The following is a 25,359-nucleotide window of genomic DNA, read 5'->3' as shown; positions in this document are numbered from 1 at the left end:
CCACCAGTAAGAAAAAGGTTAATAAAAAAAAAAAAAAGGTTAATAAGAATCAGTTTCAGCAAAAAAAGAGAACATTCCTTAGGTAAGATTTTTTTGAAGGAAGGAGGTAACTTTTTTTCTTCCCCAGCATTAAGAAGAAGAGAGACAGGGCAGATTTTGATAGCTAATCTCAAAAAAGCTGCAAATGAGTAATAGCACTGCCTTATCTACTTATTGCAAAATAAATGTCTCATGGCTTTTTAATGTGTACCATAATTCAATTGATATCTGATAATCAGATTTCAGATCACGAATGGCTGACAGAATCGTTTTGGACAGTCCTGATTTAAGTAAAACTGGCTTGCGGTTAAGTAAACATGATCCTTTTTTTTTTTGCCAGTCCTGGGCTTGAACTCAGGGCCTGAGCACTGTGCTTGGATTTTCTCAAGGTACCAAGGAATCGAACCCAGGTCTTTGTGCTAGGCAAGCACTCTACCACTAGGCCAAACTCCCGGCCAAATATGATCTTTTAAAAAGATTCCCTCCCCCAAGCTCCCTTCTGTAACATGACTGGACTTTCAATTTTTCAGTAGGATATGGAGTAATACCTTCTCCACATGTGTCAAATATTTTTTTTTTGTTGGGTCATGAGGCTTGAAAACTCAACCTGAACCATGTCCCTGAGTTCTTCGGCTCAAGGCTATCACCCTACTCTTTTTTTTTTTTTTTTTTTTTTTAGGGGGGGTCATGTGTTTTGAACTCAGCCTGGCGCTGTCCCTGAGCTCTACAGCTCCAGGCTACCACTCTACCCTTGAGCCAAGCCCCACTTCCCATTTTCTAGAGGTTAATTGGAGATAAGAGTCTCAGGTCTTTTTGTGCCCAGGCTGGCTTTGAACCTTGATCCTCAGATCTCAGCCTCCTGAGTAGCTAGGATTACAGGAGTGAGGCACCACACCCACTTATTACCCTACTCTTGAGCCAAGCCCCACTTCCCAAAGATTGATTTTATAGTCAGATTTATATAGCTAATTATGAGAACATCTTTAAATACTCGCAAAATCCCTTCACTATTTCATCAAGAAAAATTAATATGTTTGAATGTGATCATTAGCCTGTTAGAGGCAATGGTTGAAGATGAGGCAATGTCTACATCTTTGGTCTTGACTATACCAATTTAATTAAAATTCCCTGTCTCTGAAATCTGCCTTTTACTTATTGAAAGGCATTTTAGTGTGGCTTATGTATAAATGTCAGATAAAGAATATTTAACACTTGTCACATTTTATAGTTGGTCTATTAAGTTTAGATGCTTGTAAAAGTGACCATGATAGATATAATACCGAGTTTATTTTTAATTTTTTTTTTTTTGCCAGTCCTGGGCTTGAGCTCAGGGCCTGAGCACTGTCCTTGGACTTTCTCAAGGCTAGAGCTCTACCACTTGAGCCTCAACACCACTTCCAGCTTTTTTTTTCCTATGTATGTGGTACCAAGGAATCGAACCCGGGTCTTCCTGCATGCTAGGCAAGCACTTTAACCACTAGGCCAAACTCCCGGCCCCTATTTTTAATTCTTTACTAAGATAAAATTATAATTCAGGATTTTCTTTATGCAGCTATTCAGAAACACAAAATGGTGGAGTTACTGTGCATGTGTGATTGATAGTGGTGCTTTTTGCAAACTTCTTAGAGAAAGGGATTGTAAATGATGTGGCCATAAGACTTAAGGTAATTAAAGATAAATATTACATGAAAAAAAAAAGAAAGAAGAGTTGAACAAGAAATATACTCATTGTAGGGTGGTAGCCTTGAGCTGAAGAGCTCAGGCCCAGAGTTCAAGTCTCATGACAGACAAAAAAAAAAGGAAATATGCTCAATACCTTACTTACATAACTATAAACCCCCTCTGACATCATCTGACAATAAGATTAAATTGAAAAAAAAGAATTAAATACGGCTAATGTACTTTATATGAACTAGAACAATAAAGGATATGGAAATTGTTTAGAGGTAGTGAATCTAATCAAGATACATTGTAAACATATATTGAAATGTCACAATGAAACCTCCCTTTCTAGTCAATATATACCAATAAAGGTGGCCAAGGACAGTGCTCAGGCCTTGAGTTCAAGCCCAGGACTGGCAAAAAAAAAACTAGGATAGTGATAAGTGTTCTTTGGCTTTCCTTTTGGGTTTTTTGTCTTTTGAGGGAGAGCTTGGGGTGGGGGGACAGAAATGAAGGGAAGAAGGGTGAACAAATGTCATCATGGTACTTAGACACTATGTAGAAAATAAACTATGCAACTTATAGAAAGGGATGGGAGGGAAAAGAAAAAGATAAGTACATTAAAGGAATAATAAAGGTTGGGAATGTGGCTTAGTGGTGGAGTGCTTGCCTGGCATGAATAAAACGCTAGATTTATTCCTCAGTGCCACAAAAACAGAAAATCCAGAAGTGGTGCTGTGGCTCAAGGAGTAGAGTGCTAGCCTTGAGCACAGAGATGTTCAGGGACAGAGCCCAGGCCCTGAGTTCAAGCCCTAGAACTGGCAAAAAAAATATGTGTGTGTGTGTGTGTGTGTGTGTGTGTGTGTGTGTGTGTGTGTATGTAAACAAACAGGGGCCAGGAGTTTGACCTAGTGGTAGAATGCTTGCCTAGCATGAATGAAGGTCTGGGTTCTATTCCTCAGTACCACATACACAGAAAAAGTTACAAGTGGTACTGTGATTCAAGTGGTAGAGTGATAGCCTTGAGAGCTCAAGGACAGTGCCCAGGCTTTAAATATAAGCCCCAGGACTGGAAAAAATAATATAAAATTAAAAAAGTATAAACAAACACTAGCCAGACATCAGTGGTTTATAATCCTAGCTACTCAGGAGGCTGAGATCCTAGGATGGAAGCCAGACAGGGCAGGAATCTGTTGAGACTTTCATCACTAGTTACAGAAAAAACTAGAAGTGGAGATGTGGTACAAGTGGTAGAGTGCTAGTCCTAAGCAAAAGAAGCTCAGGGGCAGTGCCTATGTCCAGAGTTCAAGCCACAGGACCTGCAAAAAAATTAAATAAATAAATGAATGAATGTATGCTATGATTGCTAAATGGCATTAAGGAAAAACTTAAGATTTAAATTTAAAGAGACAAGAATGTGAAAATGTTCTTCTCTAAATTATGTTTTAATTCTATGCTGCAAAACAAAGAGAAGGGTAAAAAAGTTGTGAGTGGTAGGGCTCAGTGGCTCATGCTGTAATCCTGGCTTATAGGAGGCTGAGATCTGAGGATCTCCCTTTAAAGCCAGCCCCAGCACTAAAGAAAGTGAGATTCCAATTAATCACTACAAAACTGGAAGAGATGCTGTGGCTCAAGGGGTAAGGCAGTAGCCTTGAACTGAGGAGCTTATGGACACTGACCAGGCCCAGAATTCAAGCTCCATGATTCAAAAAAAAAAAGGTTGTGAGTACAAATATTTAAACTAGTGCTTGTCTAGCACGCAGGAAGACCTGGGTTTGATTCCTCAGTACGACATATATAGAAAAAAGCTGGAAATGATACTGTGGTTCAAGTGGTAGAGCTCTATCTAGCCTTGAGAAAGCCCAAGGACAGTACTTAGGCCCTCAATTCAAGCCCCAGGACTAGCTAAATAAATAAAGGAAAAGAAAAAAGAAAGGGCCTCACGGAATAAGACAGGAATGGAACAAGTGAATTAAGGATATTGGTTGAGTCAAAGCATTTTGGGTTTAGAGGAATTCGGAATAAAGTTGGAGAAAGGAGTACTTGTACTTATAGAGAACATTTTGCGACTTTGTGAGGGAAAGGATTCCTTCCCTGAAAATTCAGCACTTCTTGTGGTGTCTGGCACAAAAAGCATACAGTTATAATGTGATTAGTCTTCATGAACTTAAATTAGACACTGGTGATTAGTAAGTGGGCATTCTTTTTCTGTTATTCTTGGTCTTGGGGCTTGAGTTTAGGGCATAGACACCATCCCTGAGATTTTTTTCACTCAAAACTAGTGCTCTACAACTTTGAACTAGAGCACTATTTCCAGTTAATTGGAGATAAGAATCTTATGGGTGGGAGGAGGGAAATGGGGACCAAAACATGAGAAAGGGTATCAATGTCTGTGAAGTAATACACCTTCTCTCTGGTGAATTTAATGTAACCCTTCTATTAATTACAATAAAAAATATATGAAAAAAAAGGAATCTTATGGAAGGGTAGGAATGTGATTTAGTGATAAGAGTGCTTGCTTAGCATGCATGAAGACCTGTATTCCATTCCTCAGTACCACAAACAGGAAAAGCCATGGTCAGGAGTTTTGCCTAGCATGCACAAAGACCTGGGTTCAATTCCTTGGAACGACATACATAGAAAGAGCTGGAAGTGGTTCTGTGGCTCAAGTGGTAGAGCACTAGCCTTGAGAAAGCCCAAGGACAACTGGGCACAATGGCTCATGCCTATAATCATAGCAACTCAGAAGGCTGAGATCTGAGGATCAAGGTTCAAAGCCAGCCCAGGCACAAAAGGACCTGAGACTCTTATCTCCAATTAAGCTCTAGAAAATGGGAAGTGGAGCTTGGCTCAAGGGTAGGGTGGTAGCCTTGAGCTGAAGAGCTCAGGGACCCCCCTTCTTCCCACCCCAACACACATACAAAACAACTCCAAATAAATACGAAAAGCCAGAAGGAAAGCCAGAAGGAACAGAGGTTCAAGTGGTAGAGTGCTAGCCTTGAGCAAAGAAAAGAGGCTCAGGGACAGTGTCCAAGCCCTGAGTTCAAGCTTCAGCATTGGCAAAAAGAAAAAAGAAAAAAAGGGAAAAATAAAAGAATTTCATAGACTTTCCTGACAAGGCTAGTTTTTAACTGCAATCCTCAGATCTCAGCCTCCTGAGTAACTAGGATTATAGGCCTGTGGAACCAATGCCCATCTAGCTGGTGGACATTTTAATGGGAAAGGAAAGTCCTGAAGAACTATGGCCTTAACCTTAAACATGAGATTTCCTTTTGACCCCACAGTGAGAGAAAAGGACAGCTGGAGAGCTAAGTTAATACCCTAAGCACAAAAGCTCTAACTTAAACCTTGTCAATGAGAAGGAATTCTGGGATTAATGATTTTAGTTTTAGTATGTACGTTCACTCTTGACCACTGATGAGTGTATTTCTAATGATGTCAATACTTGACAAAGTAAAAGTCTGAAGAAAGTGGATATTGCTTTCAGCTCATGCGTTTCTTTCTTATTCAATTAAATACTGCTAAAATCAGAAGTTCTTCAAGAGGGTAAGAGAATTTTGAGGTGTGCATTTAAAGACTCATGCTTATTGGGAAGACACTCAATGACTTAAGCCACACCCTCTACCTGTTTTGCTTTACAGCTATTTTTCAGGTCAGGTCTTCCATATTTTGCCCAGCCCTACTTACAGCCAAGGGCTAGACTCACTCTTTTAAGTTATTCTCTCCCATGTACAATTAGATCCCCTGAAACATTCCTCTTTGGGGCCAGGTGTGTGGCCTAATGGTAGAGTGCTTGCCTAACATGTACAAAGCCCTGGGTTGGATTGCTTGGTATCACATATACAGAAATCTGGAAGTGGTACTGTGGCTCAAGTGGTAGAGTGCTCACCTTGAGAAAGCCCAGGCCCTGAGTTCAAGCCCCAGGACTGGCAAATAAATAAATAAATAAATGAAAATAAAAGAGGATATCTTTGCTTACAATTTTAATGTTAAGCCTGGCAGGGTGGCTCATGCCTATAATCCCAGCTACTCAGGAGGCTGAGATCCAAGGACTGTGGTTCAAAGCCAGTCCAGATACTAAAGACCCTAAGACTCTTATCTCCAATTAATTACCAGAAAAGTAGAAATGGTGCTGTGGCTCCAGGGGTAGGGCAGTAGCCTTGAGCTACAGAGCTCAGGGACAGTGCCCAGGCCCAGTCCAAGCTCCACAACCTCCAAAAATTTTTTTTTGAATGTTACTCACAATTTAATGTAACAGCTGCGAAGTGTCTATGATATATAAGGAAGACAAGGTATTAAATTGTAATTTAAAAAAAGAAAAAAAGCATAAGAAAGCCAGGGACCAGTGATTCATGACTGCAAGCCTAGCTAGTCAGGAGGTTGAGATCTGAGGATTGCAGGATCCGAGGATCTGAGTTTTAGGCCAATCTGGGCGGTAAAGTCTGTGACATTCTTATCTCTACTAAACTAAAATAAAAACCAAAGTGGAGCTATGGCAAGTAGCAGAGCACTAGCCTTCAGCACAAAAGCTCAGAGACAGCATCTAGGCCCAGAATTCTAGCCAAAGCCAAGCAAAAAATACAAAAAGAAAAAAAAGTATGAGAAGTATGAAAGAATAGATATAAGTGAAAATGAAAATGCTACAGGATTATAAACTATGGAAAAATATACTCCTAGACGGCTCACGCCTATAATCATAGCTACTCAGGAGGCTGAGATGTGAGGATCCCAGTTTAAAGTCAGTTTGGGTACGAAACAAAGTCTATGAGACCATTATCTCCAATTAGTGGTGCTGGGCTCAAGTAGTAGAGCGCCAGATATTGTCTAATTTAGAAATTCTGACAACACTGATATAAAATGGTAAGCTAAACAAAACATATTCACATTTTACCTGGCAGTACCAGTAAGCTCAATGACTTTTTGTCTTTTCAAATCTGCATCATGTGCAGCTGCTTCATATTTCTCTTCCATTTTCCTCAGCTTTTCAGAGGAAACTTCCTTCTGTTTTTGAAGCTCTTGCTCTAGTTTTGATACCTTGAAAAGCAATTTTCAGTAAAACTTTAAATTCAATCACAAGAAAAATATTTTTCTTTCCAAATATGCAGATCAATTTATCAAGATGTTTTATAAAAATCAAAGCAAGTTGGTCTGGGAATGTGGCTCAGTAACAGAATGCTTGCCTAGCATGCATTAAGCCCTGTGATTGATTCCTCAGTAGCACATACACAAAGCTATAAGTGTTGGGTGTGGTGGCTCACTTCTGTACTCCTAGCTACTGAGGAGGCTGAGATCTGAGGATCATGGTTCAAAGCCAGCCCTGCCACTAAAGTTCATGTGACTTTCATCTCCAATTAACCACAAAACCGGAAATAGCCCTGTAGCCCAAGGGGTAGGGCGGTAGCCTTGAGCTGAAGAGCTCAGGGACAACATCCAGACTCAGAGTTCAAGTCCCACAACTCCCCCCCCCAAAAAAAAATCCAATTTAACTGGTAGAGGTAAGGGGAAAAAAATAGAAGAAAATCATAAAATCACTAACAGAAGTTAAAATGAACTTAAAATGAACAAGAATCATAATTGATATCACAAAAACCAGAATCTACAACAAGGGATTTAGGTAGTCAAGATGGAAGACCAATGAGACTAAGAACAGCAGGCATAGAAAGTAAAAACAGAATAGAAAGAAAAATATAGACTACTTGCCTGATCAGTATGACTGTACTGAGATGAATTCTTTAGTTCTATTAGAGAAGCTATCTTAGCCATTTTCTGTTGCTATAAACAGAATACCATAGACTGGCAGATTTGTACAAATAAAGATTTACTCAGCTCATAATTCTAGGATCTAGAAAGTCCAAAGTCAGGACATATTTGCTAGTTAGCCCATCTGGTAGGGACTTTGCAGACTCCTGAGGCATCACAGGGCATAGGTGCACAAAGAGACAACTAAAAACACTTTTATAGAAAATCCACCTTCAGGCTGAGAGCAGCCCTGAGCTTCAGTGGGGCTAAGCTTTTAAAGGAGAGGTAGTCCGGGGTGGGAGTTTGGTCTAGTGGTGAAAGTGCTTGCCTAGCATGCACGAAGACCTGGGTTCAATTCCTTGGTACCACATATATAGAAAAAGCCTGAAGTGGTGCTGAGGCTCAAGTGGTAGAGCTCTAGCCTTGAGAAAATCCAAGGACAGTGCTCAGGCCCTAAGCTCAAGCCCAGGACTGGCAAAAAAAAAAAAAAAAAAAGGAGAGGTAGTTCTATTCACCAGGAAAATACCAAACAAAGGAAAATACTATATGCAGGTGGTCAAGCATATACTTAAGTATTTTTACAAAAAACACAAAAACAGAGGGCCGGGAGTTGGGCCTAGTATTATAGTGCTTGCCTAGCATGCACGAAGACTGGGGTTCGATTCCCTGGTACCATATATATAGAAAAAAGCCAGAAGAGCCAGAAAGCCAAAAGTAGTGCTGTGGCTCAGGTGGTAGAGAACTAGTCTTGGGAAACCCAAGGGCAGTACTCAGACCCTGAGTCCAAGCCCAGGACTGGAAAAAAAAACAAAAAAAAAACAGAATTAGACAACTAATCCTGACAGGTACAAGATAATTAAGGTAGGTTGAAAGAGAAAAAAAGATCAACAAGAAGTTTACATTGGGCCATAGTGGTAAGAATGCTTGCCTAGCATGCATAAAGTCCTGGGTTCAATTCCTTGATACCACATACACAGAAAAAACTGGAAGTGGTGCTGTGGCTCAAATGGTAGAGCATTAGCCTTGAAGAAAGCCCAAGAACAGTGCTCAGGCCCTGAGTTCAAGCTCCAGGACTGGCAAAACAACAACAAAAAAAACCCCAGAAGTTTATGTTATAACTAAATTGTACAAAATGAAAAATATGTAGCCACAATATTAAAGAGACTCAAATGAACATACATAAAAAAAGATTTTGCCAGGAGTTTGGCATGGTAGTAGAATGCTTGCATAGAAAAAGACTTGACCTTGTTTTGGTCATGGGTCTTCAACTGAGGGCCTGGACACTATCCCTGAGTTCTATTTGCTCAAAGCTAGCACACTACCATTTTGAAACATAGTGCCATATCCAGTTTTCTGAGGGTTAACTGGAGATAAGAGTCTCACAAACTTTCCCTCCCCAGTTGGCTCTGAACTGTGATGCTCAGATCTCCGCCATTTAAATAGCTAGGATCACAGGTGTGAACCACCAGTGCCTAGCTTACAACTTCACCTATTTTATCAATATTGCTCTAGAACATGAAATTTATAATCAGCAACTTATACAACTAACCAAAAATCCTTTAATTACATTAAAATTTTCTATTTCATATAAATAAAATTTTAGCCAATTATTTACATACTTGTTTTTCAAGTTTAGTCTGAATGTCTTCTAACTCTCCATTTCTAATTGTCTCCTGCTGTAACATTTGCTGCTGTTGCTGGAGAGTATGTTGTAGAATGACATTTTGCTCAGTCATCTCCTGAAGACTGTGATTCCTTATTTTTAGCTCTTTCTGCAAACAATATACCTAACAAATACACATGACATTATAATGATGTATTTCAAATAAAAAGCAGTAAAATGTAAATGCTGTCTTCTGGTAATTATCTGGAGATAATTCATCTCTACTTGCACAACAACTACATTTATGAAAAAATAACTAAGGCTCATTTTTCAGATTGGGGAGATGTATAATTCTAGTTACTTAGGAGGCTGAGATCTGCAAATTGTGGTTGAAAGCAAGACTCAGCAGAAAAGTGTGGGAAACTTTTTTTATTTTTATTTTTGCTAGTCCTGGAGCTAGCTAGCTCTCTACCACTTGAGCTACAGCCCTACTTCCAGCTTCTTCTGAGTGGTTTATTGGAGATAAAAGTCTCATTGACTTTGCTTCCTGGGCTGGCTTCAAACTGCAATCCTCAGATCCTGGACTCCTCATAAACTAGGATTTCAGGCTTGAGTCACCAGCACCTGACTTCTGTGAGACTCTTACTCCAATTAAAATCTCTTACTGCCAAAAAGCTGGAAGTGGAAGTATGACTCAAGTGGTAGAGCACCAGTCTTTAAAGAAAAGAACAAATGAGCTTATGCCCCAGTAAGGTCACACATACAAGCACACAAATAAAGGCCCTGAGTCAGCTCTTAGTTGGTGTCTAGAGATGGAGATTTCCAAATGTTCCTATGTAGTGAGATTGTTTTTGCTGACTGAAACAATGAAATTTGCTTTCTTAGAAGCCTGAAATTTTGTTATTATTGAAACAACTATTTTTGTGACTAGAATCTCACTAAAACCCATAAGCTCTGGAGTCATATAAAAGTTTGTTACATTTCAATTACAAAAAAGAATGTTTTATATAACTTCCTAGAAGAAAGAAAGGACAGGTAGCTATTTAGTAGTTTAATAAAGTAAGGTCATAAAACATAAATATTAAAGGTTATTATATTGCTGTTGCTATTACTGCGATTTCTAAAATAATATTGGGCCAGATGTGGTATTACATGCCAACAATCCCAGCTACTCAGGAGGCAAAGATGGGAGGATCATGGTCAGAGGGTAGACTGGGCAAAAATGTAAGACCCATCTGGGTGCAGTGGCCCATGATGCCTGTAATCCCAGCTACTCAGGAAGCTGAGATCTGAGGATCACGGTTCAAAGCCAGCCCTGGCTGGCTAAAGACTGTGAGACTCTTATGTCCAATTAACTACTAGGAAATAGGAAGTGGGGATGTAGCTCAAGGGGTAGGGTGGTAGCCTTGAGCTGAAGAGCTCAGAGTCAGCACCCAGGCCCAGAATTCAAGGCCCAGGACAAAAAAAATCCAAACCAAACCAAAACAAACAAACAAAAATAACAGATAAGACCCTATCAGAGAAACTAACTAAAAGTAAAAGAACTTGCAAAACTAAAAACCAAACATCTGATGTTAGTGAGGTGGTTCACACCTGTAATCCCAGCAATTATCTGGAAATCTTTTGGCCTAGTAATTCAAATAGCTATATAGCTAGCTACCGTATTTTTGTGGTATATATATATATATATGTATATACTTAATACCTACAAAAGGAAAGTTTTTGTGCGTGTGTATGTGTGTTCTTCTTTTGGTGGTACAAGGTATTAAACTCAGGCTTCACACTTGCTAGGAGGTACTCTGTCATTACCATTTGATCTACTCTGTCATCCCTTTTTGTGTTGGTTAATTTCAAAGTATGAACTCATTTTATGCACAGGGTGCTCTGGACACGAACCTATTTCTGTTTTCCTTTATTTATTTTTTTTTTTCCAGTTGTGGGGCTGGAATTTTGAGCTTGGGTGTTCTTCCTGAGCAATTCAGCTCAAGGCTATTGCCTTAACCCTTATGCCACAACACCACTTCCAGTTTTCTGGTGGTTAACTGGAGATAAGAGTCTCTCTGACTTTAGGGCCCAGGCTGGCTTTTTTTTTTTTCCCAGCACTGAGCACTGTCCTTGGACTTTCTCAAGGCTAGAGCTCTACCACTTGAGCCTCAGCACCACTTCTGGCTTTTTTTCTATGTGGTACCGAGGAATCGAACCCGGGTCTTCGTGCATGCTAGGCAAGCACTTTAACCACTAGGCCAAACTCCCGGCCCACCCAGGTTGGCTTTTAACTGCAATCTTCAGGTCTCAGCCTCTTGAGTAGCTGGATTACAGGCATGAGCCACCTAGCTCAGCTGGCCCCTTGAAATTCTTATCTCCAATTAACCACCCGAAAAGCAGAAATAGTACTGTGGTTCAAGTAGCAGAGTTCTGGCCTTGAGCTGTAGAACTCAGGGACAGAACCCAGGTGCAGAGTTCAAATCCAACGACTGACAAAAAAAAAGTATTAATTTAAAAAACCCTTAAGAGTTTAAAGTCTAAATCATAGTGTAGTTTTTCATGTACTTGCTGCCAGATGTGGTGGTACATACCTGTACCTTTAATACTTGGTAAGCTGAGGCAAGAGGATCTCAAATTCATGGCCAGCTTGGGCTACAAAGCAACTTCTTGAGACAAAAGGTCAGTTCAATATTATATTAGCCATTATGTTTTATGATGGATCATTAGCATAGCTTGTAAAACTAACTAAATTTTTACCAGTATGCTCTAGAGTCACTTGATTTAACTATCTATGTGGCTGAGCTGTGGCTCAAATGGTTGAGTGCTAGCTTTCAGCAGAAAAGCTCAGGGACAGTACCCCAGTGTTGTATCTTATATGACATTACAATAATTTCCCTTTAATATGTAATTAATTTGTATTTTAATATGAGTGCTTAAAAATATCTTTATGGTATATTAAATACTATTGAAAAAGAAATCACTTGAAGCCGTGCAGGTGGCTCATACCTAGCTCTTATTTCTAATTAACCTCTAGAAGAAAATGGGAAGTGGGGCGTGGCTTGAGTGTAGGTCCTTGAACTGGAGAGCCCAGGGACAGCACCCTGGCCGAGTTCAAACCTCATGACCCACCAAAAAAAAAAAAGAGAGAAAGAAATCACTTGAAAATTTGCTGTATATAAAGTAAATGTTAATTTACCTCTTCAGATTTCTTCTTCAATTGTTTTTCAAACTTTTCTTTATTTCCTTCCAATTGATTTAAATGCAAAGCAAGTTCTTCCTTACAAATTTCCAATGCTGAATCTAGTTGTCTGACCTAATCAAGTAAAAAACAAAAGGAAAATCAACTAACATTAATGAATTCCAATTACATGCTCAATAATTTTTGAGCAGACTTTTAATATTTTCTTACTGCTTCAAACAGAAAATTCATAATCATACTTAATATATAAAATGTTATTACAGAAAAGATGTACTAAGAAAATGAATTATTATAAATAAGGGAACCAAAGAGAAACACACAATGGAGACCTGAAGAAAACAGGAGTTGAACTAGTAGAGTATTTTTTTTTTGGGGGGGAGGGGGTTATGGGGCTTGAACTCAGGCCTCAAGCACTCTCCCAGAGCTCTACAGCTCAAGGCTACCACCCTACCCCTGGGCCTGGGCGTTGTCTCTGATGACTTCAGCTCAAGGGTATGCCCCTACCCTTGAGCCAAGCCCCACTTCCTGCTTTTTCTAGAGGTTAATTGGAAATAAAGAGTCTTGGGTTCTTTTGTGCCCCAGCTGGCTTTGAACCTTGATCCTCAGATCTCAACCCCCTGAGTAGCTAGGATTACAGGCATGAGCCACTGTGCCCCCAGCTGAGAAGTGCATTCTTATAGCTCTATTTCCAAAAGGGAATCTTGAAGCCACAGTTACTTATGAATGTCTCCTGAAGAATGTCTCAGCTTGATATAACTGCTCTACTACAGACTAAAAGGTCTGTAATGTTCAATGATTGTCTTCCCTATGATCTGCTGCCATTATTATTAGTAGTAGTAGTACTCTTTCAATGTGTGGGCTCCTTACTAAAATATAAGCAGTGCCAGAAGTACCAGAAAACAACAACAACAAAAAGTGGTGAGATCTCAAAATTTAGAAAGGTAATCAATCACTTTTGGGGTCATACAAGTGAGGACCCTTTACTTGTATCATGCTGACAGGATAAATTTTATACCAATGCTTCCTTACTTGATTTACTTAGTTCCAGGTCAAGAGCTGCCTACATATTCAAGTCTAAACGGATGCCCGGGTCACACTGATACCAGTAGTCCATAAACCATGTTTTGTTTTTTTGCCAGTCCTAGGGCTGGAACTCAGGATCTGAGTCCTTGCGCTTTCTCAAGGCTACAGCTCTACCACGTGAGCCACAGCACCACTTCTAGCTTTTTTCTATGTATGTGGTACTGAGGAATTGAACCAGGGTCTTGTACATGCTAGCAAAGCACTCTACCACTAGGCCAAACTCCTGTCCCCTTATTATTTCTTTTATTCAGTCCTAGGTTGTGGCTTGTTCTGAGTAGTTTGTTGAAGTTTAAAAGTCTCAGAGCTGGGAGCCAGTGGCTCAAGCTTGTAATCCTAGCTTCTCAGGAGGCTGAGATTTGAGGATCACAGTTCAAAGCCAGCCTGGGCAAGAAAGTCAGTAAGACTCTTATCTCCAATTAAATACCAGTAAACCAGAAGTGGTGCTCAAGTGGTAAGAGTGCTAGCCTTGAGCTGAATAGCTCAGGGATAGTGCCCAGGCCCAGAGTTCAAGCCCTAGGATGGACCAAAAGAAAAAAAAAAGTAAGTCTCATGGACTTTCCTGTCCAGGGTGGCTTTGAACTGTGATCCCCAGATCTCAGCCTCTTTAGTAGCTAGGATTTCAGGTATGAGCCACCATGTATTGATTAGCATGATTATAATATATATATGTATGTATGTATGTATGTATGTATGTATGTATGTATGTATATATATATATATATAATTTTTTTTTTTTAGGGTCATGGAGCTTGAACTCTGGGCCTGTTGCTGTTCCTGAGCTTTTCAGCCCAGGGCTCCCACCCTATCCCTGGAGCCACATCCCCACTTCCCCTTTTCTAGAGATGAATTGGAGATAAGAGTCTCACAGTCTTTAGGGTTAAAGAATATTTTTGTATTCTTTTTTTTTTTTTTTTTTTGCCAGTCCTGGGCTTGGGTTCAGGGCCTGAGCACTGTCCTTGGACTTTCTCAAGGCTTAGCACTCTACCACTTGAGCCTCAGCACCACTTCCGGCTTTTTTTCTATGTACGTGGTACCGAGGAATCGAACCTGGGTCTTCGTGCATGCTAGGCAAGCACTCTACCACTAGGCCAAACTCCCGGCCCCTATTTTTGTACTCTTAAATAATGAAAAATTTCAGTTTAGAATGAATTGAATGATGTTAATGAATTAATGTTCATTTTCTCTGGTGTACTGTGGTGATATGACCAATTTTGTTCATAGGGTAACCATATTTAAGGATTAAAGTTGTTACATACTATGCATAAGCACTATGTCTCAAGAGGAAAAGGAAAGCACATTGTGGTAGGAGGTAAGTACACACATAAGTGTGTGGATGAGTGTTTGTGTGTGTATATAGAGACAAAATGAGTATAATTAGAATATAACCTAGGTGAGAGTTCCTTGAGACAAATCTTTCAAATTTTTTGTGGGTTTAAATTTTTCACAAAAAATATTCATTAAAAATTAAAAACAATTTAAAAAATCAAAACGCTATTGGATTTCTTTTTTTTTCCAGTCCTGGGCTTGAGCTCAGGGCCTGAGCCCTGTCCTTGGACTTTCTCAAGGCTAGAGCTCTACCACTTGAGCCTCAGCACCATTTCTGGCTTTTGTCTATGTATGTGGTACCAAGGAATCGAACCCGGGTCTTCGTGCATGCTAGGCAAGCACTTTAACCACTAGGCCAAACTCCCGGCCTGGATTTCTTACTTGAACAGTTTCAGTATATGAACTGCATACAAATCAACAGTGCCCAAATGCTAAGTTCAAGCCCCAGGACTGACAAAAAGGAAAAAAAAAGACATGAGGATAGATGGTTTATACTGATTATATCAAATAAGGCTGAAATTCACATTAAACAGAAACAAAGGTCACTGAATTAAGTCAGATCTTCAGCTTTAGATTTTTATGTATACAACTTATGAGGAAAAAGAACCACAAGTACATCTCCAATGAACCACAAGTATATCTCTAATAAGAAAAAAAAAAGAATCAGCATATTTACCTTGATTGTTTCTTCAGTTACTTGGCTCTGTAGTGCTTTCAAAGCTTCATCTTTCTTAACATTTTCCTTTTCCATTTCCTGAAAACACACAGATTGAAAGGAAAAATATATGAATATAAGTACTTTTGTATTAGTAACAGGAAATATCATAAATCATCTATTTAAGGTAAGTTATAGAAACAAAGTTTATAAATAGAACTTTACCCCTTTGCTTTCAGTCAGGAGTCTATCTAGTGATTCAAGATGATGTTGTTTACATATTATATCTTGCTGCAACATGGACATGGTCTTTTCTTGTTCTTTAAATTGTTGGTCTTTTTTCTCTAATTGAGCTTCAAGCTAAACATAAAAAAACCAATATTTTCATATTAAATTTATAATGTTTTTGAAATACCTAAAAAATTAAAAGAATTAAAACCACACAATGAAAAGAATTGATACCACATCAATTATTGTATTTTTCTCATAGGCTTAGCATGGTAACTCAGGTCTGTAATTCTACCTACTAAGTCTAGCCATTTCTACATTTAGGCTATAGTTTTAGGCAAGATCTAATGGTTTTTCCAGATGATGTACAGGACTTTGATCTATCTTCCTATAACTTCCCACGTAGCTTGGATTTCAGACATTCTATTACACCTGGCCTTTCCCCCCCCCTCAGTCCTGGGGACTGAATTCAGGACTTGAGCACTGTTCTTCAGCTTTCTCAAGGCTAGAGCTCTACCACTTGAGCCACAGCACCACTTCTGGATTTTTCTATATATGTGGTACCAAGGAATCAAACCTGGTTCTTCATGGATGCTAAGCAAGCACTCTACCACTAGGCCAAACTCCTGACCCTTGGCCTAGTTTGAGATGAGCTCTTGCAGACTTGTCCAAGTCTGCTCCTCCTAATTCTAGCCTTGAGCTGAAGAGCTCAGGGACAGCAGCCAAGCCCATAGTTCCAGCCCCAGGACTGACAAAAAAACCCAAAAAACAAAAAACGAGGCCAGTAGTTAGAAAAGGACAGATGGAAAGATGGAAGGAAGGAAGGAATCACAGACCTCTTTTCCCTTTTCTTCTTTTATCCATACTGTGCCAAAATTAGTTGCTATAACTTCTAATATGTTTCATTCTTTTTTTTTTTTTTTTTGGTGCCAGTTCTGGGGACTGAACTCAGGGCTTGAGCACTATCATTGGGCTTTCTCAATGCTAGCACTCTACCACTTGGGCCACAGCACCATTTCTGGCTTTTTTCTATGTATGTGGTACCAAGGAATCAAACCTGGGTCTTCATGCCTGCTAGGAAACCACTCTACCAGTAGGCCAAATTCCAACCTTTTTGGAGTTCATGGAGCTGGAATCTGGGCCTGGGCACTGTCCCTGAGCTGACTCAAGGCTAACACTCTACCTGGTTTTCTGGTAGTTAACTGGAGATAAGTCTCAGAAACTTTCCTACCCAAGCTGCCTTCTAACTGTGATCCTCAGATTCAGCCTTATGAATAGCTAGAATAATAAGCATGAGCCACTGGTGTCCACTTAAGTTTCATTCTTAAATCTGTGTGCTTTTATTAGATAAGTATACTCACAGAAATAAGAAATGTATCAAATGTATTGAAACCAGTGTGTGGTGGCTTATGCCTATACTACTACCTACTATGGAGGCTGACATCTGAGGATCAAGGTTCAAAGCCAGCCGGCACAAAAGGACCTGAGACTCTTATCTCCAATTAACCTCTAGAAAACAGGGAAGTGGAGCTTGGCTCCAGGGCAGGTCATTAACCTTGAGCTGAAGAGCTCAGGGACAGCACCCAGGCCCAGGAGTAGGATGGTAGCCTTGAGCTGAAGAGCTTAGGGACAGTGCTCAGGCCAAGTTCCAGCCCTATGAACCACCAAAAAAAAAAAAAAAGAGAGAGAGAAACAAGAAGAAATGCCTTGAAAACCTCTCTCTCCCTCCTTCTTTCCCTCCCCCTCTCCCCCCCCCCTCTCTCTCTCTCCATCATCAGATTTGAATTCTGGGCCTAGGTGCTGACCCTGAGATCTTCAGCTCCAAGTCTACTGACTTAACCCTTGAGCCACAGGGTCACTTCTGGTTTTCTGGTGGTTAATGGAGATAAGAGTTTTACTGACTTTCTGGGCTGGCTTTGAACTAAGATCATAAGATTTCAACTTCCTGAATAGCTAGGATTATAGGCATAAGCCACCTGTACCCAGTTATCATCTCTTTTTAATAACATGAATATTAAACCATCTGATAATATTTGGCAGCTTCTTCAGACCGATCAATTATTTTCTTTCCACATCCATTTTTCTTTTATTTCAAGCTGAATAAATCTACTGTTCTATGTTAAAGTTCACAGATTCCTACTATCATCTCTGCAATTAAGGCCATCCAAATTAATTTGTATTTAGTCTGCATTTTAATCTCTTATCTTATTTTTTACTTTTTTAAAACTTTTAACCCAATGGTAAGTATGCTTCCAGTATACTTTTCATGTTTACTCTCATACTAAAGATTACCTAGACAGATAGTGCCTATAGAATGACTCTTACATTTATAAAATCAAAAGTAAAAACTAAATCTGAAATGGAAAATTTACTATATGAAAGAGTACTGAAGGACTGGAAGAGCACATGTTTAGTGTGTATGAGGTCTTGTGTTCAGCCCCAGCACTGCCCTCCCCACAGCACAAAAAAACAACAACAACAAAAAAAGCCCCACAGGAAAATGATGCAAAAGAAATGTAATTCTAAGCAGGGTGCCGAGGCTCATGAGTGTAATCCTAGCTACTCAGGAGGCTGAGATCTAAGGATAGAGGTTCAAAGCCAGCACAGGCAGTAAAGATTGTAACTCTAATTATAGTTTTTCTTTCTTTTCTTCTTCTCCCCCCACCCTCTCTTTTTCTCTTTTCCTTTTTTTTTTGAGCCGTGGGGCTTGAATTCTGGGCCTGGACGCTGTCCCTGAGCTCCACCACTTGAGCCACAGCACCACTTCCATGAGATAAGAATCTCATGGACTTTTGATCCTCAGATCTCAGCCTCCAAAGTAGAGTGCTTGCCAGGTTCAATTCCTCAGTAGCACATATATAGAAAAATCTGGAAGTGGTGCTGTGGTAGAGCTCTAGCCTCGAGAAAGTCCAAGGACAGTGCTCAGACCCTGAGCTCAAGCCCCAGGACTGGCAAAAACAAACGAAAACAAACCAAAGTAGATAGGATTACAGGCATAAGTCACTGGCACTTGGCTTAATTTATAGTTCTAGACATTAACTTTTCTGTGCTGCTTATACAAAATAAAATTTGGGCTAGTATTGTTCAATGTTTTCTGCATAATTACTAAGTGATTATCACTTACTTTTTCAATCTGTTTTTCCATTTCTTTATGCTGTTCAAGATGAATTTTCTTTGCTTTTTCAAAGGCTAAACAAATTTTCTCATGCTCTGTATTAATATTGGTTTCTAGACTTTTTATCTTATCATTCTTTTCCTAGAAATATAAAACATGGTAAAAGAATATAACCAAAAGCCAGTTTTATATGAAAATATACTAGTTAAGCAATAAATTTCCCATACTTTATCCTTGAGAAATCAACGATAGTAGTCCATATTTCATAAGTTTAAAACCAAAAACATGTCAAAACTAATAATTCTTTTATTTCTATTAGTATAAAAATGATCAAACTTGGCCGGGAGTTTAGCCTAGTAGTAGAGTGCTTGCCTAGCATGCAAAGGATCTGGGTTTGATTCTTAGATACCACATACATAGAAAAAGCCAGAAGTGATGGCTCAAGTGGTAGAGCTCTAGCCTTGAGAAAGCCCAGGCCTTGAATTCAAGCCCTAGGACTGGCAAAAAAAAAAAAAAAAATCAAACTTGGATAACATATTGTTATTATCTTTTTTTAAATTTTGGTTATGTGGCTTGAACTTTGGGCACTATCCCTGAGCTCTTCAGCTCAATGCTATTGCCCTACCCCTTAAGCCACAATGCCACTTCTGATTTTCTGGTGATTATTCGGCGTTAAGAGTCTCAAAGACTTTTTTCAGTGCCCAGGCTGGCTTTGAACTGCAAACCTCAGATCTCAGCCTCCTAAATAGCTAGGATTACAGGTGTGAGCCACCACACCTGGTTTATATTTATTTTAGTTAAAAAAATTGTTTATATGGTAGGAAGGAATGGAACCCAGGGCCTTATGCATACTAGGCAGGCACTCCTATCACTAACCCACATTCCTTGCCCTACTATACTTTGCTCAGTTATGTAGGATGAATAATAGCAGCAATAATTTATACTCTCACAGTAATAAGATTTAACTTAACTACATTATACAATAATGCTGTGAAAACAAACATGTTAGCTGGGCAGGGTGGCTCATGTCTGTAATCCTAGCTACTCAGGAAGCTGAGATCTGAGGATGGCATTCAAAGCCAGACAGGGCACTAAAGTCCTTGAGACTCTTATCTCCAATTAATCACCAGAAAACCTATGTGGTTCCAGGGTAGGGCAACAGCCTTAAGCTGAAGTGCTCAGTGACAACACCTAGGCCCAGAGCTCAAGTCCCATGACCGACCCCCCCCCCAAAAAAAGCTACAAATTAAGAACCTAAAAGTCAAAAGTAAGTTTGTAGTAATAGGGAAAAATCTCTGGGTATGGTGGTGGATACTTATAATAGTTGGAAAGACTAGCCAGAGCTCCACAGTAAACACCATCCACACACATGAAAAAACAAAAACAAAAACAAAGGTAAATTTTTACCATTAGTTCCTGTTCAAGTTCTGCATTTTTTGCTGCAATAGAAGAATATGCAACTATTTTTTCTTCCAGCTGTTTCTCTAGGGTTAAAAGTTGAGAACATTTCTTTGTCATCTGAAAACATATCAACACAAATATCAAATTAGATTTAATAGGTAAAATCAAATACCTGTCCCTTTCTTTCTTTCTTTTATTTATTTATTTTTTTTTGCCAGTCCTATGGCTTGGAACTCAGGGCCTGAATACTATCCAAGACGCTTTTGCTCAAAGCTAGCAGTCTACTACTTAAGCCACGTACCATTTCCAGCTTTTTCTATGGTACTAAGGAATGGAACCCAGGGTTTCATGTATGCTAGGTAAGCACTCTACCAGGGAGCCACATTCCCAGCCTACCTGTTCCTTTTTCTACTTATACATTGTTTTTAAATAAAGTAGGCAGATTTATAGTAGCAAAATATGTAGGGCACATTGAGAATAATTTTTGAATCTCATAATTATATAAATACATAGTAATAAGAGTTATTTTAAAAGAAAACCATGTATCAAGAGCTATTTTAGAAGAAAATTGTATAGTGAAGAGCAGAACACTGTTACCTCTTCAACTATGTAATACATTAAGTGAGACACTTATATTCAAACAGGAATATACTTTAAACCTTCCTGCTTCTCCTGCATGGGTCGTAGGGCTTGAATCTGGGCACTGTCCCTGAGCTCTTCAGCTCAAGGCTACCACTCTACCACTTGAGCCATAGTGCCACTTCTGGTTTTCAGACAGTTATCTGGAGATAAGCGTCTCAAGGACTTTCTGCGCAGGCTAGCTTTGAACCATGATCCTCATATCTCAGCTTCCTGAGTAGCTAGGATTAAAGGTGTAAACCACCAGTGTCCACCTCCTTTTTTTTCCAAGCAAAAATATTTAATGTAATATCTAAAGTATACAACAGCTACACTTGGCTCATACTCCTAAACCAAACACTGTGTTGAACACTGAGTATACAGGAGGTTCTATGATACTTGTAAAACGTCATTCACTAAACAAACAGTTATTTGTTCAGCATGGTTATATTAGGGATCTAATAGTGAAGAAGAGGGATTAAGCACTTGTCTTTTAAGATTATATTGTGATGGAGAAAAACTCAAGATAAGCAAAGCAGAGGGTTTTTATTTATTTTTTTCCAGTCCTGGGGCTTGAACTCAGGGCCTGAGCACTGTCCTTGGCTTTCTTAAGGCTAGCGCTTTACTACTTGAGCCCAGCCCCTCTCCCAGTTTTTTGTGTATACATGGTACGGAGGAATGGAACCCATGTCTTCGTGCATGCTAGGCAAGCACTCTACCACTCCTAGTCCCAAACAGAGGAATTTTAAGAGTTAGGAAAAAAGTAAACTAGGCCATGTAATAGAAAATGACTGGGGGGTGACTTTAGGTAAAGGACATAGATGGATGGCATCTTTGAGGATGATGTGAAATGAATGAGAAGTTAGTCATGGAAAAGAAAAAATAAATACAGGGAACAAAAAGTGTGGAAGCTCTAGATTATACAAGTTCACTGTTTCTAGAAAGATGACCAATGATACAGTTTACAGGCTCAAGAATGGAGAGCCTTTTTTTCAGAGGAAATTTCTGTTTCTAAGCTTTTTTATTAAGAAGAAGGTATTTAACCAATTTTTTTTTTTAATTGGTGGTAGGCTTTGACAAATTCAGGGCTTGGACATTGTCCCCAAGCTCTTTTGTTCAAAGCTAGTGCTGTACCACTTTGAGCCACATCACCACTTTCAGTTTTCTGGTGGTAATTTGGAAGTAAGAGTCTCAGGACTTTTCAGCCAGGGCTATCTCTGAACTGCAATCCTGAGGTCTCAGCCTCCTGTACCTAGGATTATAGGCATGAGCCACCAGTGCCTGGCTTGTCTAACCCATTTTTCAAGAGAAGTAGTTACATACTAAAATTAGTACAAATGAGGGCTTTAATTATTTCTGGTGGTAGAATTATCAATGTTGGAAAAAGATCTTTCTGAATTTTCAATATATTCAACAAGAATATAAGCTGGTACAATGAAGTTTATTTCCACTAAATTTGAGACCCATTTTCTTTTAACTTAAGTCAAAATATATTTCCCAATATGATTTTAAGATTTTTTTATAACAATGTGGTGCTATTTTCTAAAACCCTTTTAAGTCAGGACTTAAATTGTTAGAAAATGTCACAAGAATACCTTTCTTCCTGTTTCAAAATGTAATACATACACCCAGTTAATTCCAAGCTTACTTCACTTTCTAGTTTGTTAGAGTTGGAAGCTTTTTCTAGCAGCTCCTCTTGAATCAGCTGAAATTGACTAGTTCTGTGAGCCATGTTAACTTTCAAATCAGAATTCTCAGCTTCTATTTGCATCAGCTTAGTGCGTAGTTCTTCTATTCCAGTAGCAAGTCGTTGCCTCTCTCTTTCATATTGCTTGTTTATCTGTTGATTTCGGCCTTTTACACTTTCTGCTAACACACACACAAAACAAAACTGTTCTAAATAAAATCTCAATGATTAAAAATCCATTTAAGCACCCAGGCTCAGGGGTAGAGCAGTAGCATTGAGGTGAAGAGCTCAGGGACAGCACCCAGGCCCAGAGTTCAAGCCCTACAACACTCCCACAAAACAAATAAAAAGTATCAATTTATCAATTTCAATCTACAGAGAATCATGTTGAGTGAGACAAGTCAAGACCAAAGGAACAAAAGGCGCGTGGTATCCTTAATATTTGACTATAAGATCCAAACAGTACAAGAACGAGAACTCAATATTTGCATACCCAATGCTATAGACATGGTATTGGAAATATAAACATAACAACATAGACATAAAAACCTATGACTGACTCTATAGACATGTTTTATTTCATAAATTAATATGTATCTATGATATGCAAGCCCTTAACCTAATTTTGATTATGTTCTAAAAACTAAGTGCTAGTGATTGTATATCGAAATTCCCTTCTTGAACACTTGTTTGTTAAACATGTCATTTGAAATATGATGTAAAAAACAATGTTAATAAATTCTTTTTTTTTTTGCCAGTCCTTGGACTTTCTCAAGGCTAGAGCTCTACCACTTGAGCCTCAGCACCACTTCTGGCTTTTTTCTATGTATGTGGTACCGAGGAATCGAACCCGGGTCTTCATGCATGCTAGGCAAGCACTTTAACCACTAGGCCAAACTCCCAGCCCCAATAAATTCTTTAATAAAAAAACAAAACCATTTAAAGAGTTGGAGACAATCATAAAGTTTAGGTTTTTTTTTTATTTTATAATTTAAAATTTTTTCTTTTTTTCCCCCCCAAGGTCCTTGGGCTTTCCTCAAGGCTGGCACTCTTACCATTTGAGCACTTGAGCCACAGGACCACTTCTGGCTTTTCTTTTCTTTTTTTTTTTTTTTTTTCCAGTCCTCGTGCTTGAACTCAGGGCCTGAGCAGTACCCTGGGGATTTCTCAAGGCTAGAACTCTACTACTTTAGCCACAGCACCATTTCTGGCTTTTTCTATGTATGTGGTACTGAGGAATCGAACCCGGGTCTTCCTGCATGCTAGGCAAGCACTCTACCACTAGGTCAAACTCCCAAAGCCCCTGTCTTTTCTTTCTTTCTTTGCCTGCCTGCCTTTCCTTCTTTCCTTCCTTCCTTCCTTCCTTCCTTTCTTTCTGTGCATCATGGGGCTTAAACTCTGGTCCTGAGCGCTGTCCCTGAGCTCTTCACCTCAAGGCTACAGCCCTACCCTTGAGCCAAGCCTCACTTCCCCTTTTGTCTAGAGGTTAATTGGAGTCTCAGGTCCTTTTGTGCCCGGGCTGGCTTTGAACCCTGAACCTAAGATCTCAGCTTCCTGAGTAGCTAGGATTACGGGCGTGGGTCACTGTGCCTGGCTTCAAAGTTTAGTTTTTGACTTAAAAAGTAAGAAGCATAGAGAATGAAATATAAGGAAAAATGTGTATCAAATATGGTAACAGTTTCTAAATTAAATACATAACAAAGATGGCTCTAGAGCATTCACTTTAAGTTCTTATTTATTTATTTATTTAGCCAGTCCTGGGTGCTGAACGCAGGGCCTGGGCACTGTCCTTGGGCTTTCTCAAGACTAGAGCTCTACCACTTCAACCACAGCCCCACTTCCAGCTTTTTCTATGTATGTAGTACTGAGGAATGGAACCCAGGTCTCTGTGCATGCTAGGTAAGCATTCTACCACTAAGCCAAACTCCTGGCTCTAGAGCATTTATTTTTCTAGAAACCTAAAGATTATTCCTTGTGCCAGAAATTTAAGTATAGTTAGGATTTAAGTATGGTAAATTTATATAGTATATATAAATATAGTATAAATATAATACAGTAAATTTAAGTATAGTATCATTAGGATCTTTAAAAAAATGTTTTTTTGGTCAGTCATGAGGCTTGAATTCAGGGTTTAGAAGCAGTCCCTGAGCTGTTTTGCTCGATTAGTGCTCTACCACTATGAACCACAGCACCACTTCTGATTTTCTGGTGGTTAACTAGAGATATGAGTTTCATAGACTTTTCTGGTTGGGCTGCTTTTGAACCACAATCCTCAGATCTTGGCCCCCCAGTCCTTGGGCTTTCCTCAAAGCTAGAGCTCTACCACTTGAGTGACAGCAACACTTCCAGCTTTTTTTTGTGTATGTGGTACTCAGGAATCAAACCTGGGTTTTTGTGCATGCTAGGCAAGCGTTCTACCACTGGGTCAAACTCCCAGTACAGATCTTAGCCTCTTGAGTAGCTGGAATTATAGAAATGAGCCACTGGTGCCCAGCATAAACAAATGATATTTTTATGTAGCTTATGTACATGCAGTATCAAAGACTGTAGATAGCCTACGCTTCCTAGACCTATCTTCTCAATTTGGAGATTAAAATACAATGCTGGAGCTGGGCACTGGTGGTTTATGCCTATAAACCTAGTTACTCAAGAGACTGAGATTTATGGATCATGGTTTAAGCTAGCCTGGACAGAAAAGTCTGAGTAGTTTACTTAGTAAAGTCTAGAAGTTGCACTGTGGCTCAAGTGATAGAGCAGTAGCCTTGAGTAAAACAAGCTGAGGTACAGTGCTCAGGCTCCAAGTTCAAGTCCCAGGACCAGCAGCAAAAAAACCCAAAATCCAGTCCAGGAGACTCTTATCTCTAATTAATCACCAAAAAATTGGTAGTGGATCTGTGGCTCAAGTGGTAGAGCACTACCCTTGAGCAAAAGAAGCTCAGGGACAGTGCCAGGCCCTGAGTTCACGCCCCCAAAACCCAAACACCCTAAACTCAAGAAGTAATCCTAAAAGAAACTGAGG

General features: G+C 39.4%; 1 protein-coding gene across 4 annotated transcripts in view; it reads right to left on the bottom strand.

Moving 5' to 3' along the window:
- The window catches only part of Ccdc18 (coiled-coil domain containing 18), an 80,023-nt gene that overhangs the window by 26,843 nt on the left and 27,821 nt on the right, over positions 1 to 25,359 (bottom strand). For 3 of the 4 annotated variants that reach the window (XM_090334208.1, XM_090334207.1, XM_090334211.1), the window contains exons 13-20: positions 22,302 to 22,522; positions 20,042 to 20,152; positions 18,644 to 18,775; positions 15,517 to 15,651; positions 15,313 to 15,390; positions 12,225 to 12,341; positions 9,060 to 9,227; positions 6,593 to 6,735 (exon numbers count right to left, since the gene is read on the bottom strand). In XM_090334208.1, coding sequence (XP_090190334.1) covers positions 6,593 to 6,735; positions 9,060 to 9,227; positions 12,225 to 12,341; positions 15,313 to 15,390; positions 15,517 to 15,651; positions 18,644 to 18,775; positions 20,042 to 20,152; positions 22,302 to 22,522 — 1,105 coding nt within the window. The remainder of the gene's footprint in view (positions 1 to 6,592; positions 6,736 to 9,059; positions 9,228 to 12,224; positions 12,342 to 15,312; positions 15,391 to 15,516; positions 15,652 to 18,643; positions 18,776 to 20,041; positions 20,153 to 22,301; positions 22,523 to 25,359) is intronic. The other variant, XM_090334210.1, reaches the window with a different exon arrangement.

Source organism: Megascapheus bottae, chromosome 6, assembly GCF_031878675.1.
Source record: "Megascapheus bottae isolate mThoBot1 chromosome 6, mThoBot2.hap1, whole genome shotgun sequence".
Taxonomy (NCBI): Eukaryota; Metazoa; Chordata; class Mammalia; order Rodentia; family Geomyidae; genus Megascapheus; species Megascapheus bottae.
Note: the sequence above shows the minus strand (reverse complement) of the source record. Positions and strands in the feature narration are given on the sequence as shown.